Source organism: Bos javanicus, chromosome 1 (genome assembly GCF_032452875.1).
Source record: "Bos javanicus breed banteng chromosome 1, ARS-OSU_banteng_1.0, whole genome shotgun sequence".
Lineage (NCBI taxonomy): Eukaryota > Metazoa > Chordata > Mammalia > Artiodactyla > Bovidae > Bos > Bos javanicus.
The window spans coordinates 78,797,187-78,814,854 of NC_083868.1; the positions used below are offsets into that span (position 1 = coordinate 78,797,187).

Here is a 17,668-nt window from a genome sequence, read left to right on the forward strand (position 1 = left end):
ACTGAGGGACTAAACCACCAAATCCTATAAGAGAAGGAGAAACAAAAGATGTGCATATTTAGGAAAGGCCACATCAATTTGGGGAAGTTCCAAAAAAGCTTTTTAAGGCTGGATGACACAGATTTTCAAGTGATGGAGATGGGGAAAGGTACAAGACAGCAATCCAGTCTGGGCACACAGAGAGAGGGCTAAGATAGCAATGGCTAGGGGAAATGTCCAGTTTGGTCATGTGTTGTAAGGGAATGTGTAGGAGAGAGATGGGGGTAATAGTGAATTATTTGAGGACTACTTCTTACAGAGAAGGGGCTGGTAGTAGAGGCACAGGGATCTCAAACCTGAGCATATCTAAGAATCTGCCCCAAGAGCCTTGTAAAATATGCTAATTTTCTGGCTGTTTGTGCAGGAATTCTGGGGAGTGGTCCAGAATTTTACTTTTAATGAGGACTTCAGGGTGATCCCCTGGAGGAGGAAATGGCAACCCACTACAGTATTCTTGCCTGGAGAATCCTATGGACAGAAGAGCCGGGTAGGCTATAAACCTGGGGTTGCAAAAGAGCTGGACATGACTGGCTACTAAACAGCAACAACATTATGACATCAAAGCAGTGATCTCTGACACCTTTTGGGGAAACCAAGTTTCCAGAGTTTCATGGCTGGCCATTGCCCCTCAGACTCAGAATTCTCAAACCAACAATCTGCGGGTAACATTCCAGAAACGGTAATGCTGGTGAATAACTGACCTTTAGTGATTCAAGTTAGGCAAACTTCTCCTTTGCAGGTTTGGTAGGTATGTCCCTGAAGCTTGGTCTGTGCAGTTATTTACCACTCAAAGCCCGCATATGTTTCTACTACTAAGCCCTGTCAACTTCTCTGAACCCTCACTTAGGGTTTAGAGGTAAGAAATACCACTTTCATTCTACTTGTGATGAAATTTAAGCCAAATGAAATGAGGTGGATACAGCATGGTAGCTGGCCTAGCTGAGTGTGAATGAGGTCTGACTTTAAATTCCATATTCTTTCTCCAACATTTTTTGCTGCTACATATCAGGTCCCTTAAATGAAAGACTACATATCTTATTTAGGGCTCTTGAACTGATTTTTAGGCTTATTTTTAAGATCAATTTGAAAGCGTAAACACACACTCACACATACACACTCGCTCTTTCTCTCTCTCCTTTGCCCAAACCCTTTTTCTTTTAATTGAAAATGTATTTCATTTTTTCTCTTCTGAGGGTACAGAGCAGTTCAGAAGACCCTACTGATGCAGACTCCATGCTGTAGATGGGTAATTACCATTCCTTTATCCTTTAAGAGATACAAGATACATATGAAAGAAAATGAGGAACAGACGCCTTCCCTATTTTCTTTCCACCCTTTTATCTCTAAAGTAGGAAGTTTACTGAACCACTGCCAACAATTCACTCAGCCTAATGAAGTGTATAAGTAATAGGATTAAATAATCTTAAGCCATTATTACAGTGGCCTGATGCTGACATTCATCCAAACTCTGGCAAACACCGAGTGGTGAGTTCATGCTTGATTTAAAAATAAACAAACTAGGGCAGTGGGAAGGTTCTAGCATAAAGTTTCAGAGGCATTTAACCTGGAAATCTGAAACTCTCCACCTTGGTTGGGGCTGAAGCAAATGCTGTCCTATTTCTAACCTCTCCAACCAGAATTTATGCAACCCAACATTTTCTAGGGATGTTTCTCTGGGGCCTGTAGCCGCATATGGTTAAACCTCTTCATGTCAGTCCCAAAGAAAGCAGGTAGTTCTTTGAAGGCATCAGCAAGGCTCACGGTTTCTATTCCTGCCTCTGACATTAATAAACCATATAACCTCAGGCAAATCAGTCAGCTTTCTTGGACTTTAGGATTTCTCTGCTATAAAAATGACTTTATTGAATTTCTGAGGCTCCTCCTGGCCCTTAAACAGAGTTCAAATCTATGACAACAGATCAGGATGGGAACTGGAGGACAGTTTCTGTTCAGTTAGGTATCTTTGTTGTTCCAGGCAGTCTACTTACATGTATGAGCTTTACTACCCTTACCAGGATAGGACTACCTTAGAGCCTTCAGGGATGTCCATGGTGGGCAGTAATCAAAATCAGCAAAGGGTTGGGGTCTATCTGGGGAAAAAGGCTAAATAAAAACCATTAGCAAAGAACACTGCAGTAACTATTCTTCTTCCACTAAAAGCTGTGCTGTTGTATAATTATAGGGTGCTGATATAAATGCCTGTTAAAGTGAGAGGTGCTTTCCAAAGCATATTCAACCCCAGAATCATTTCACTCATGAGTTAATTATTCCTGTAAAATTTTATCGCATTCTTCATTTAGATCATGTATGCCTTTAAACGTTTGTCTAGGTGCTTTATATTTTTGTTATTTCTGTATAAAGATTTTTTTCCTGTTATATTTTCTAAACATAAATTCCTAATTTTAATGTTGGTAGGTGACTAAACTTTTGTTATTCTAATACTCTAGGTTTCCTCGGATTTTCTGCAACAATTATCATATCATCTGTAAATGTTTATACATCCTAGTCTTATAATTTTGAGTAAAGAAGTCTCAGAAATGTAGGCATGATACAATGGCATTCATTTAAAATTAAGAAACAATATATGCAAACAACACAATTATATATACATGCATACATTCTGGTCCTCCCTGGTGGCTCAGTGGTAAAGAATCTGCCTGCAATGCAGGAGAGACAAGAGACATGGGCTCGAGCCCTGGATCAGGAAGATCCTCTGGAGAAGCAAATGACAACCCAGTCCATTATTCTTGCTTGGGAAATCTCATGGACAGAGGAGTCCATGGGGGTGCCAAGAGTCAGACACGACTTAGCAACTAAATAACAACAACAATACATATATATTAGAGATAGGTAGTAAAACTACAAATAAATACCTGGCTATAATAAAAAACAAACTTAGGATAGTAGCTACCTCTATACAGGAGTCTTGAGCAAGTGATTAGGGACAAGAACCTAAGAGATTTCAACTGAATTTCTAGTGTTTTATTTCTTAAACTGGATAATGTGTACATGGAATTTAGTCTTATTTTATTTTTTTATTTTTGTGATGGAAATATTATGTAATTGGCATATATATATAAAACAAAGACAAGGTCATACATACATGTAAATATATATGTATGTGTATATATATACTTTGTTTCTAAATTTTCACTACAAAGACTAGAATGTTAAGAATAATATTAACATAATAGCAGGAATCCTACAAAGATCTAGGAAAATCTAGAAAGAAGGCTCACCGTTAGTTTATCAGACTTGTACATCTTTTTTCTTCTATTGTACTTCAGTTATTTTTATTTTTTTGAGTTACTGCAATTGTTTTTATTTTTAAACAAGAATGTGTGATAAATTTCATTAAGTGCCCTTTTGGCATCTATGAAGATGATTATCTAGCTTTTTAAAAAATTTGATATATCAATACATTGACATGTTAAAAGATTCCCAACACTGTTCTACCATTGGAATCATGGAGTAACCTGAGTTGTTTCATTATGTGGCATTCAATCTGTTAACATTTCATTTAGAATTTCTGCATTTATGAAAGTTTGATCAGCATAGAGTTCTCTGTTGGGAGCAACCTAGGTTAAGTATTATTAATCAGACTCAGGCTGGCTCTTCAAGATAATATAGGAAGCTTATCTTCTCTTGCTGAACTCTGAAAGTTGAAATAGCACAGGAATCAGTTGTTCTTCAAAGATCTGAAAAATTCTGTTAGTGAAATTTCTCGGTTCTTTCTCAGGTGGGTAGCTCTGCATTTCATCCAGGCTTATGAGGTTAAGTTTCCTTCCCTTGTATTTAGTTTTGCACAGAAAATAGCCTCTTTTATATAAAATTTTAATTGCAATAATATTGAATGTCTCTAGACCTATCCTGAAAGCTTCTTTTTCATTCCTAATTTTCTTTAATTTTTTTCTTCCCTTTTTTCTTGATTATCTTCACTGGATGTTTCTTTTGTTGTGTTTTTCAAAGAATCGTCTCCTGGACCCAAACATTCTAATAATTTTCAGTGTATTGATAACTGCCTTTATTTTACATAATCCTTTCTCCCTTTGGATTGATTTTGTTGTCCATTTCTAGCTTTTTAAGTGAAGTGAAGTCGCTCAGTCATGTCCAACTCTTTGCAACCCCGTGGACTGTAGCCTACCAGGCTCTTCTGTCCATGCGATTTTCCAGGGAAGAATACTGGAGTGGGTTGCCATTTCCTTCTCCAGGGGATCTTCCCGACCCAGGGATTGAACCCGGTTCTCCCACATTGTAAGCAGACACTTAACCATTTGAGCCACCAGGGAAGTCTAGCTTTTTAAGTTCATATATTTGCACTCTTTCTTGTTGCAATGAAAAGATTCTAACTTTAAGTGGAATTCAACTTCAGCTGCATTGTATTCTCCTTTATCATTTAGGGCTATCATTATCACTACATTCTAAGAATTTTTTAATCCAAGAGTGTGTTTGTTCATCCTTTTATAGATTTCTTATCTTACTATACTATTGTGTACAACTCTGCCAGTCAAAATACGAACTATTTCCATTTTCCTTTTAGACTATAATATGATGCTTTTCTAAGTCTTCTATGAAGATTTGGAAAGAAGATATAACCGCTTAGGTTGTATGGATTAGCTTAATCATATTATTCAACTTCTATAATTGGTTTGTCAGAGACTACAAGAAATGTGCTAAAGTTTTATAACTATGGTTTTGCCATTTTAAGGCCATATTTCATCAATATATTTATATCATCTATTTCAACGTAATGCTATTTACTGAATAAAGATTCAAGTTGTTCTTTGGGAACTCTGACTTAACATATTTTTTTTGGCTTGTTTGGTGGTTTTGTCCTAAAACTGTACTTTGCTATTAGTATTATAGTTAGTAGGTAATTAATGTAATTTTCCTTTGGTCTGAATTTGCCATTACATCTTTTCCAATCTCTTTATTTTTAACTATTAGTTTTATTGGTTCATGGCTTATCACCATTTTATTTGCTGTGGATTTCCCACACATGTTTTGATTAATTTATTTGTCTGCTGGAATATTTCTTTGAGTCACTTTTTTAGCAAAGGGAGTGTACATAAATACTCTTTTTGAGTGTCCATGGAATATTTAAAAGCTACTTCTAAGGAAGACAAAGTTTGATATACTATTAAGTAATAAAAGCAAGTTATGAATTAGTACGACCTCATTGTGTTTGCATGTATGTGTAAATATTTATACAATGGGTTGGCCAAAAGGCTCATACAGATTTTTTCCTGTAAGTTGTTACAGAAAACCCCAAACAAGCTTTTTGACCAACCCAATAGCTGTATGGTTACATTTACAAACATATGTCCATACTCAGATAACACTGAAATGGAAAAGAAATATGTGGTAAAATGTAAACTGTTAAAACATTTAGACAGCAGAACTATATACCTTTTAAAATATTTTCCAATTTTTCTCTAATAAACAAATAATACTTAAAAACTGAGGTTTCATTGTTTTTTTTTTTAAAGAATTACTACCATAAGAAAAAATAGTCTGAGCTCAATGTGGTAATAGAGAAAAATTAATAAATAAAAAGGAAATATAGTAATAATAAGTAAGATTTACAATTATTTGTTGGATATGTGGAAAGAACTGGATTTGAGAATCAAAAGCCAGAGTCAAGTCCTGGCCTTGACACTCATGCTCTATGGAACTAAGCAAACCAAAGTTTTCTAAAACTCAATTTATTACTACTGGGAATGAATACAATAATAATTGTATCTACTTTCTAAGATCATGAGAGAATGACATGGGATAAAAGTACTTGAAAAAGTTAAAGCACCACATAAACATCAGTTATTTGTATATTGTTTTTAACCATAAGAAGAGGCTTTTGCCTTAAGACTCAAGGCATTTCAAAGACAGCAAAAAGTAAATGCTCAAGAAAGTGAAGGGCAGCAATTTTACCTCGTAGAAGTTTAGACTTTCAGGTTCTGTAGTACTGGAAGATATGATTCATGTGGTCATCACTAAAAATCGTGGAGATTTTAAGTCTATAATCCCAGGGGGCTGTCAGTATCTATACATTTTTAGAAAGCTAAACTCTCGTTTCAGGGCAGCAGTATGGATCCAGCAATAAAATGCAAGTTAGATCTGTTCCCTAGTCTTCATTTTGGCTATTACTTTGAAAACATCAAAACCACTATAAACAGGACAAAGGATCTCCCCCTTGTCTGTTTCACAAGGTTCTAACAGGTATGGTAAGGTACAGTTAAAGAGGCTCAGGAGCATTATAAAACGCAAGGGCCCGTGCAAATGGAAGAGAGAACTATTCATAGTAGTTAACATGGTTAAGTCTCTCAAGAGTATACTTGACAAATTCTCTTGCTTGAATCATTTTTCTCCTTCCTGGGACAGTGCCTGTGGGATGATGTAACATTAAGAAGAAAGTGTGTGTGTGTGTGTGTGCATGTAAAAGAGAGAGGGAGAGAGGGAGAGGAAGATGAGAGAGCAGAAATGGGTAATTAAGAAAAAAGAAAGGAAGTTCATGTGAATTTTTCAAGTTTAGTCTAAACTCTCAGGTCCTTTCCTAATACCCACATAAAGCACAGGCCATAACTGCTTTTAAAACATTTTATTAGGAGAAGTTGAGCATCTAAAAGGACAAGTTCCCTGTGGAGGTACAAAACCTGCCTCTTAATGTAGCTTGAAAAGTTAGAATGCTTTGACTGTAGCCATGTAGTGACAGAGAGAGCAAAAGACTGTGTGTGTTGGCCACTAATGTGTCAAATTCAGGAACTTTCAAGTGTTTAGTCTCCTGTGGAGTTGGCCTCCGATTTCCTGAGGTCTTTTAATCACTTAGATTGTAACTGTAATAAAAATGTCTGTACTAACTTCCACTGCTGGAGAGTTAAGGGTTGGATTCCATCCACTCTGAGTAAGAGCCCTGGTTTAGGGAAAGATCCTTGGCTGCCATTTCATAAACAGACTTGCTGAGAATCTCTGATGCACTAGGTCTCTAGGTCCAGACTCTTTGGCAATGCTAAGAACACAGCAACTCTTTTATAAATCTGTACTTAGGAGTAAACCTGCCTCACTAAGGGCAGAAGGCCACATAAGTGGGAGGCACAGTTGCTGCCTATGCCAACACAAAAATCTTCTTAAGCAAAACATGAACTTCTTCTCATATCTGTCCTCATGCTCTTTCTATGACATCTATTTATTTCAGTATTTCCATAGCAACTGCAGCTATTAAATTATCCCAAACTTAGAGGATTTCTAAATTCTATCAAATTAAGCTAAGGGAAAAAGCAACAATAATAATATTATTAATCAGGTCAAGCCCTGATATTAGTAAACCACTTCTTCATGATGTACAAAATATTACACTTATTTACTCCTTCCCTTTGAAGACCGGGAAGAAGTTATTACCTCCCTTTAATAAATGAGGATACTGGTACTCAGAAATTAAATTACCTTGCTAACATCACATCACGAGAGCAAGGACTAGAACCATGTACACTTACTTATACTACTTTTCTTCCCTAGGAAGTTAGTGCTCTTAATTTTAATCTGTTCATTTAAATAAATCCACTAGAATAACCAAAACTAAGTTTTAAGAGACCTATCATCAAAGTATAAAAGAATCTCATTGATTTTGCTAATTATAAAAACTCAAATTAAAAACCATTACATAATGTACCTATTAAATTGATTCAAAACAAATGTAAACAAACCTCTTCAAGCGGATAGAGGTTATAGTTTAACATTTGGTCTTGTTATTGCTCCCAGTTCTGAAAATTGGAAAAAAATCTTCTTAAATCTAGAAAAAGTTCTCCAAATTGCTGTAAACTTGGTAACATAAATCAAAGGATTTACATTTAGAAAGTAATTCAAAATAAAATAACATAAAACATTTTACTCAGTTATTTATAGGCATGTTATATACAATACTCGGAGAAGGCAATGGCACCCCACTCCAGTACTCTTGCCTGGAAAATCTCATGGACAGAGGAGCCTGGTAGGCTGCAGTCCCTGGAGTCGTTAAGAGTCGGACACAACCGAGCAACTTCACTTTCACTTTTCACTTTCATGCATTGGAGAAGGAAATGGCAACCCACTCCAGTGTTCTTGCCTGGAGAATCCCAGGGACAGGGAAGCCTGGTTGGCTGCCGTCTATGGGGTCGCACAGAGTCAGACACGACTGAAGTTCCTTAGCAGTAGCAGTATATACAATACTTAAAGATTGAAAAATACCCAATATCTTTCTAGTGGCAAATGTTTTTAGAAAGGAGTATGTAAACATAATTTAAAAGTAAACAAATAAAAAGCTAAAAATGGAAATTATTAACAATGGAAAGCTATGTACATATTCACATTAAATCAATCAATAGAAAATACAAAAGAAAGCATGTATAAAATTAGTAAAGAGGATTACAGTGCCTTAATGAATCAAATTTGTTTAATTGCAGCTATATACATGTAAGAATTAAGGATTTAAGAAATCACTGGCAAATATAAATAACCATTGACTCAAACATAAAGCCATAGCTGGTGTATTTTTACCTAAATTATGTAAATAATTGATGACTAATTTAGGCAAGAATAAATTAAATTATTTTAGACTAATCTCCTTCCTGAACTCAGAACATCAAGCAGGGTGGTCCTTACACAGGAATAATTGTCTAACTAAACCACTATCTTTACTATTCTGACTCCATCAATAACAACAACAAAAGGCACAGACTGAGGCCCAGCGATAGGCTTTCTCCATTCTGCACAGGACATTTTTCAGACATCTCCTTTCCACTAACGGAACAGGAGGCAACTGAATGAATGACATTGCTGGTGCTTCCTGTGAAAGGGCTTTGGCTCCAAGAGAGATACACACAGCCCTATGGTCCTCCTTCATACAAACTCCATCTTCAAAACAAACATTTCATTTTATCCTCGCAGCTCCCCCACCATCCCGCTGAAGAGAACTCTTTACATTTTTAGTGTTGCAGCTTACTGGTCTTCTGAAATTTCAGAAGAAATTAAAATGCTAAAACATCCATCTGAGGGCTTGAGTGCTGTGCTGAACTCTGAAATCAATATCAAACAAGGGTCTTTGAGTAAAGCTTAACTGAATTCTGACAAAAATTAAATTACATTTAGAGTCACCACGGATAGATCTCATTAAAGAAAAATCCTGATTAAAGTTTCTTCAGAGGGAATGCAGTCAAAAAGGATGGTAAGAATTTCCATTATTTGAATTCCTTCACTTTTTCCAAGGATGTGATTAAATATCACCCAGTGTTCACTGTCATGAGCATACTATAGGAACAGGCAACCAAGACCGAAGGAAACACATCCTCAAGAATCACTGAGATGCTTGCCTGAAACGGAGGCAGAAGCCTTAGTCTACCAGAATAAAAGCCCATATTAGCCAGCTTAGACTTTCTTCAGTTTTACCACACACTCTGGAGAGTAAGCAAATCATTTAAAAATGGGAGAGGGGTGTGTCTGAGATTTCCAAGCGTGGTGCATCTCACTGCACATGTTAGGTGCTAGCTTTTCAAAAGTGCTAAATAGGCCAGAGATTTTATCAAAATTAATTTCAGAGCAATACTCATCCCACTACTGTTCCCTGAGCCAGCCCAGTGTGCTTTACAAGAATTACCACATTTCACATTTGTAAATCTTGGGAAAAATCCTGCAATAATCACCATTATATATGAGAAAACAGGCTTAGAAAGATCAAGTAACTTTCCCGAGGAGACAAAGTTTTAAGTGATGTAACCAAATTCAAACCCATGTTCTTCATACTGTGTTATATTGTTTCCCAATACTGACCATGTGATTCCTAACCAGGAAGGGATGAAAACTGAAGGAGGCAGCCACTGGAGCATCAGCCAAGTAGTGAGAATCAACACTGCACTCCAAAAAAAAGGGTGAAAAATAGACACAAGAACTACAAAAAAAACCCAGTATTCTGTGGTCACTTAGTGTATGGACAAACAGCCAGAGGTGCTTCTGGAAGCTCTGCTGACATTGCCACAGAACACACTGCAATAAATAATTTCACTGTGGCCCTAGATCATTGTGAATGACAATCCATACTACTTATTTACTGGGGATTTTGCAATTTTCTCTTTCAACAGAGATTTTTAAGAGTGATATTTTAAACATTCTTATTTATTAAAGACGTAGATTTTTGTTCACTAGACTTTTCCTGATATGTAATTGTTCCTTCCAAATCAATGGGACATCACTGTGTTTGTATTTATATTCTGGATAAACTAAAGCCTTATTGTGTCTGCACTGAATATGAGACTGTGTGAACCACTGAAGTTAATCTCGGCTCTGACACTAATAAAATGACATAAGTCATTTTCTTCCTCTCTGTAATCTCACTTCTAAAGAGAGGAGTTAGACAAATGATCTTAAGTTTTTTTTCCAGCTCCAGCGTTGTGTGGCACTATAATGATGCTATATGTGACTAAGTTGCCTTTAGGGAGGAAAATGAGATAAAATTGAACTGGAGAGATGCAAAACAGTATTTCATCTTGCAAGATCTTAATCTCAAAGAGATTTCAGATCTGTGCTACAGATTCCAGGGCTGCAATGAGTTAGAGCTGTCAGATTATGGGAAAATCCCAATGAGGCCAGAAAGTTCTGCAATAAACTTGAACCTCGGGGCTCCGCCAAGCTATGTATAGCTTCCAATACCTTGCACCCGAGGTTTCTCTTATGTTGCAATGCTGTGGGGGCTGAGGGCCAAATCATGCCTCTTGTGTGGGTTTGCAAAAAGGCACTACTTTTTCCACTGATAAGCGTTCAACTGAGAGAGAAAATCATGTAGAAGGATGGCAAGGAAATTTACTTTAGATTTAAAAAGTTTATGTTCATTTACCAAACTGCTCTATCAGAAGACAGCTTAATGTGTAGATTTAAGTAGCCTGGCAAACAGCTAAGATAATGGGACAACAAGTATTTTATAGTCACTCAACTATGTTATTAAGATATAATTGTGAATTTAAGGAAAGGAAACAGCACAACTATTTTCCTTTAAGGTACTATAAAATATCAATAGTTTATCTAATTGCATCACTGAAAATTTGCTGGGTTTGACAGTTTAAGGGCTTCCCTGGTGGCTCAGTGGTAAAGAATTCACCTGCTAATGCAGGAGACATGGGTTCAATTCCTGGGTCAGGAAGATCCCTTGGAGAAGCAAATGAGGAAATGGCAACCCACTCTAGTATTCATGCCTGGGAAAACCCATGGACAGAGGAGCCTGGTGGGGCTTCAGTCCATGGGGTCCCAAAATTGTTGGATACAACTTAGAGGACTAAATAACAATGACAGGTAAGAGAAATTCTGGGTAGAAAGAAGGTGATTCAATCATCCCAGGAGTTTGAAAGAGTACTTACAATTCCCAAGGCCCTGCAACATGTTTCTCTACAAATATGACATCAAATATAGAGTGAGGCTTAATAATCAGAGGTGTGACTCTGCTACTTGGGAAACCTGATGCTTCAAGGGGGAACATGTTAGCTTGTACATATATGCTTGTAAGCCCCAGGGCGCTGATCTTCCTGGCAGACCACTAACTGAACGGTAGCCCCAGCCAATGCACCTTTTGACCTCAAATTAACAAGGGACATAGGGATAAAAATTAAGATATGTCAATCTATACACTAGCACAGTTTGAAATCTAATCAGAAGCAAAGACCAGAGGGCTACATTTGATCTGGAGTGATCGATATTTTGCCTTAGAAGTCATTCTAGTAAATTACCCGAGGACCGAATCTGAACTTACGATGTAGCAGGGCTCGCAGTAGGCTTTCTTTTCCACCGCGTAGAAGGGCTGCCCTCGGAGCTTGTTGTTACAGATGATGCAGGTAAAACAATCCACGTGGAAGACCTGATCCATGGCAGTGCATCCTGTCCCTTCCCCAACTACGTTTTCCCCACAGCGAGCACAGCGGCCTGAAAGAAAAGAGGGATTGACTGTAAAGAACACCTTTAGTTCTTCTAAAGAGGACACCATGGGTGACACAGTACATCTGTCAAGTCAACAGCAGCAACAGGCTCACCACCACTGCCCTCATCATCAAGATCACAGTGACCACGGCAGCCACCACGAGGCCAGCACTGTGGGGATTTTACAAACCAGCTGAGGAGCTGACTCTCATAGACAAGGTCCCATGGGAAGTGACCAAGTAGAACTCAGGTCTTCTGACATGGAGGCCAATGCTCTGCCTCTGATCTCACACAGAAATGTAAGAGAAACTCGACTAAGGATGGTGGGAGTGGAAAGCACAGCATTCTTTCTCCTTGGAGCTACCAGTTAGATTGTGAGGAAACCGGGTCCAAACTCAAACTTCAGCTCCTTATATAAAAGCCTGGGTTGCAAAGCCTCTGCGTCCAGTCCTTAGTGACAGGCAGATTAAAAAAAAAAAAAAAAAGTAGTCTCTTTTATTTCCAGACAGCACTGATTGTTTTTTCTCATATTGAGCTGGAATGCTTCCTCACTGTTACCCAATAGTCCCAGTTCTGTCTTTTAAGGTCTCAAGAAATGCATCTCATTTCTTACACTTGACACCCTTTAAGATATTACAACTCAGCATTGCCTCTAAATCTGTTTACAGTTTGAATATCCCTTAATCATGCAACAGTTCCACAGACTGTAGGGTTCTGAGTCCCTCATGGTTTTGATTGTCATTGTCCAGCCCAGTGTTGTGTAAATTTTCAGCATTATTACATTGATCCCTGGGGCTCCTGACCACATATGGACATCATGTTTAGCTTGAAAAAAAAAAAAAAAACTGCATTAAGTTTTTAACTAGAACATTAAAATGTAATTTCAAAAAAAAAATTGTGTAATGGAAAGGCATTGTGCTGGCTACAGTCTATATCCATAACTGATTTCATTTTGGGAATCTTAAGCCAGAGGCCACAGTCACATTCATTTTCCCCTTCTTATTCTTTATTTCTATGAAGGCAAAAAGTCTTAACAGGTTATTACAAGTTCATTGGAAATGTCAGCAAGAATTGACAGACTTTCACAAATAAGCTTTAGCAAACCTAGTGCTTTTCTTGGTGCTTTATATATATTGACTCATTTCATATTCACAATAACTTATATGGCAAGTAATTGCTATTCTTATCTTACAGATGAGGAAACTGGGTTACAAAAGTGGTTAACTGCCTTCTAACCCAAGCAGTCTAACTTCAGTGTTGATGGTCCTAACCACGCTGCTGTCTTGCCTCTGCGTAGTTCTGTGCATCAGGATTGCACACAGAGCTGACACTATGGATAAATCTCTTACTAAAGACTGCTTTCAGTGCTCCATCACGTTGGATTGACTACCATTTAACACCTAAAAGGGATGGGGCTTAAATATTTCAACTCAGGAGAAAAGAGGCAAAGGTGTTTCTAATTCCCTCTGGTTGCACTGGTCCTGGGAAGTATTTCTTAATATATTTTGTTGCAGAATTTAAGTATAGCCCAAACTTTAGAACATTTTCCCCCTAAAGAATAGACCCAACTATAGAACATTTTCCTCCTAAAGAATAAGAAATATTAAATGCTGGAAAAAAATGTCAAACTCTTCAGCACTTGATATTTTTTTGAAGTCTTGATATCATATTCTTGACATTTGATAAACTTTAATAAACTGTGTGGCTTGATTTACAAATTTATGTCAAAGAGAGAACTTGTATCTGTTTTTATTATAAGATGTATAACCTTAGAAAAGTACTTTAAAATTTTAGACTGTCATTCCCTTCAGTAACAAAGCTAGGACTACCATACGGCACCACTGTTGTGATTATTCAGAAAAAAACAAAACAAAACAAAACAAAACTTAACTGGTTTATTAGAAAGTTCACTATATTATGTTTGAAAAGGATGTTAAAAGTCTTGAGACTTTATGCCACTATCTGATAATATTTCATTACAAAGAACATACTGGAAATTGCAGGTAAATGGATCACTAATCCATAACATATAACTTTAAAAATTACATCATAATCACAGCTTTCAAAAATGTTTTTCTCGACTGCTTGTGCAAAGTAATCACATTCACTCCAGTGTATATAGATTCATTTCCAGTATTTATACTAACATCATGTTCACTAACACATTTTTAATATTTAGCTGAACTGATCTTTATGGTATTGTCTTTATGACTATTTGTTCCACTTTAAAAGAATCATTCAAATCACTGATCTAGTCTGGAAAAGTGAACAAATAGTGTAATGAAATAATAATAATCCTTTTATAATGTAGGTTTAGCAGCCGCAGGAAAAAAATACTAATATGAAAATACTGTGAGCTGAATGGCACTGTTAATGAACATCAGTTAAACACCACCAATCCACACAGGTTTCGTGGCACATATGCAATCATTAAGAATGTGATGATTCATTAAAAGCATATTGGATTCCTGTGAATATTATAATTTTACATTCATTAAATGCAAATCAACAAAATAATTATTTACTACTCTTTCCTTTTGTAGACACCAAACTGGACTTCTTGAGACTCCATCAGGGACTACCAGTGATCTGTAGACCACACTTTGGAAAAAAAATTGTTCTGGGCAAAAGTTATTGACTATTAGTCATGGTGGTCGATGAGGCAGGTAGAGGTAGCGATTATGATTTCAGAGCATGGTTGCCCAAAGTGTCAAATCTGGAATCCAAAGGCTGGAGCTTACATGGTTTATGGAGAGTTTGAGAGCTACCGATGAGGATCTAGGGGAATATTTCAATCACTGATAAACGGGAAAGGTCAGAACAGAGCCCTGAAGGTCAGGATGAAGGTGAGATAAGCTTTGGAATTCTCACTGTATTTAATAGGCATTCCTTAGCTATTCACTTTTTGTCCAGTTCTACAATATTTATGCTGTAGAAGGAAATGACAACCCACTCCAGCATTCTTGCCTGGAGAATCCCATGCACAGAGGAACCTGGCAGGCTACAGTTTACAGGGTCACAAAGAGCTGGACATGACTGAAGAGACTTAGCACACAGCACAAAATCTCTATGATACCCTAACCACGTCACTGCCTTTCACATTAACTGCGAGACTATATACATCCTATAGTCATATGACAAAATGTGGTGTCGTCTGAGAAAGTGCCTTGGGGATGTGGAAGGAACACTACACCTGCGATGGCTCAGGAAAGGTTTTGTGGAGAAAGAGGCATTTAAGTCCAACCTTAAAGGATGGAATTGTGACAGGTAGGGATGGAAGAGAGAAAACATTCTAGTTTTTCCACAAGAGGGGATGAGTGGCTAGGCTTCCTGGATCCAAAACCTCTGCAGTGGCTGGGTGGCAGAACAACAAGGTTTTGTCCTGGCAGGACAACAAGGTTTTGTCCTCTCAGCTATGAAAGCAGATGGACTGTGTTCACAAGGAACAGTCTTCTCCTTTATATTTTGGAGAATATTCTTCCAGAGTGGGCCAGGCTAATATGCTAGACCCAGACATGACCAGCACTGCTGCTTCCTGTACTTTTCCTATTCTTGGGAGAAATCGGGGACACCAGGCTTGAGGGCAGTCAGTCTGGCACCTTTAAAATCACAGGCACAGAAAAAGAGCGGAGAACAAGAATTAAAAATAGCACTACACATCAGCAGGACGGAAAAGGTGCCCGAATGTTCCCTTTTTTATTAACAAAAATTTACAAACTATGCCTTTTACGGAGACATTCACAATGGAAAGAAAGTTACTCTAGCATAGCTCATCCTTGCTCCTAAAGGGGCTGGTGCTACTCATCATTAAAAGCATCCCATGATCTTGCTGCCCATCTTAGAGAGAAGTATCTCAGTGCTTTTAAAGGAGAAAAACCAGGGGAATGGTACCGGATTTGGAGGCATCAGAGCATGAAGGAAACATAATTGATTAGGGGCCAATGGGAAGTTAAGGGTCAAGATCAGACCCAAGGCTGGTGAGAGAAGCTTACTGGCAAAGCTCAGTATAGTAACCTAATGGCAGAGGGTTAGACAGCCTGGGGAGAATTCTGTCAGTGAATTGAGATGCCTGAACTAATAAAAACGTGTCCCTGTATTTTTGTTTGTTGTACATATGGCTTTATATCGACCATGGAGCCAGTCAGAGATTCTTCCCACCACTCCCGCTTCATCTCCCTTACCCCAGCAACTATCACAATCTCTGCAAAACCTCTGAAATGCTTCTTTTCCCTCACATGTCTGCTGACCACATTGGGCTTATTATCTTTCATGGGCCATTGCAATGAATTCTTGATTGTTCTGCTCTCTCTGATTTACTCCCTCTTACAAATGTAAAGAGGGCTTCCCTGGTGGCTCAGTAACAAAGAATCTGCCTGCCAATCTAAGTTCGATCCCTGGACCAGGAAGATTCCCTGAAGAAGGAAATGGCAACACACTCCAGTATGCTTGCCTGGGAAATCCCATGGATAGGGGAGCCCGGTGGGCTATAGCCCATGGGATCGCTAAAGAGTGGAACATGACTTAGCAACTAAACAACAGGGAATGGAAAGGCTTTCTGGTGGTCTTACCACTTGAGCTCATTCGAAAAGACCTTGATGTTGGGAAAGATTAAAGGCAGGAAGAGAAGGGAATGACAGAGGATGAGATGGTTAGATGGCATCACTGACTCAATGGACATGAGTTTGGGTAAACTCCAGGAGTTGGTGATGGACAGGGAGGCCTGGCGTGCTGGTGTTCATGGGGTCGCAAAGAGTTGGACATGACTGAGCAACTGAATTGAACTGAACTGAACCACTTGAGCTAAGTCTAGAAGTTTAGTTTTTGAAAAAGTCACTTTAGGAATGGCATGGGTACAGAATGACATTACAGGCAAATCTAGTTAAACTAGAGAGGTAAACTAGTGGGATCTGGGTTTTCCTTTTTAATGGTTTCAGCTTTCTTTTCTTGACATGTCAATTTATTTCCTGCACAATATGAAAATACAATTTCATTTAAAAATGATGTCCTTGTGACAAGTACAGAATTAATACAGTAAGTCATAGACCACCTTCTGCAAACCCTACTTGTTTCCAAGGTGAGACTGAAAATATCCACAGTACTTTTGAGAGTTGGTGCCATGGCAAAAGAAGTTAACATACTCCCAAATTGAAGCCTTATTCAGCATCAAAAGTAAACTAGTACAGAGACTTCCCTGGCGGTCCAGTGGTTAAGACTCCACTTCTACTTCGGGGTGAGGTTTTGATCCAGGGCCTGGAAACTATTAATAAGATACTGTATGCCATGTGGCACTCACAAAAAGAATAAATAAAAAAAGAAAAAAGTAAACTAGTATATTTATTCATTCAGACATAAAGCCAGGTCACATTTGTCTTCATAGCATCCTTGCTAACTGACAGAAATTTCAGGCATAAGCAAAATTAATATTCTATCTTTAAATATTATAATGAAACTCTATATGCCAATTGTGTGATGTATCGGCTTTCTTACTAAGTACCTTCTAAAATATATTCTGAACAAAGTCCTGTTCCAGAAGTTGAATCAATAAGGTTATACCAGGGTAGTGAAATGATAGCAAGTTATTCCTAGAAGAAAGCTCGCTCCATTTTACCCTTGTGTACCCACTGGAGTTATCTTCCTAAAGTACAGCTTCTGTTAAATCTATTCAGAAATTATCTTTCACTGAAGGTATAAAAGGATCATAGAA

The 17,668-nt window shown here is 37.8% G+C and overlaps 1 protein-coding gene across 14 annotated transcripts in view; it reads right to left on the reverse strand.

Moving 5' to 3' along the window:
- LPP (LIM domain containing preferred translocation partner in lipoma) overlaps positions 1-17,668 on the reverse strand; it is a 759,650-nt gene that overhangs the window by 120,848 nt on the left and 621,134 nt on the right. For all 14 annotated transcript variants that reach the window (XM_061413171.1, XM_061413188.1, XM_061413215.1 and 11 more), the window contains one exon: positions 11,801-11,970. In XM_061413171.1, the coding sequence (XP_061269155.1) occupies positions 11,801-11,970 (170 nt within the window). The remainder of the gene's footprint in view (positions 1-11,800; positions 11,971-17,668) is intronic.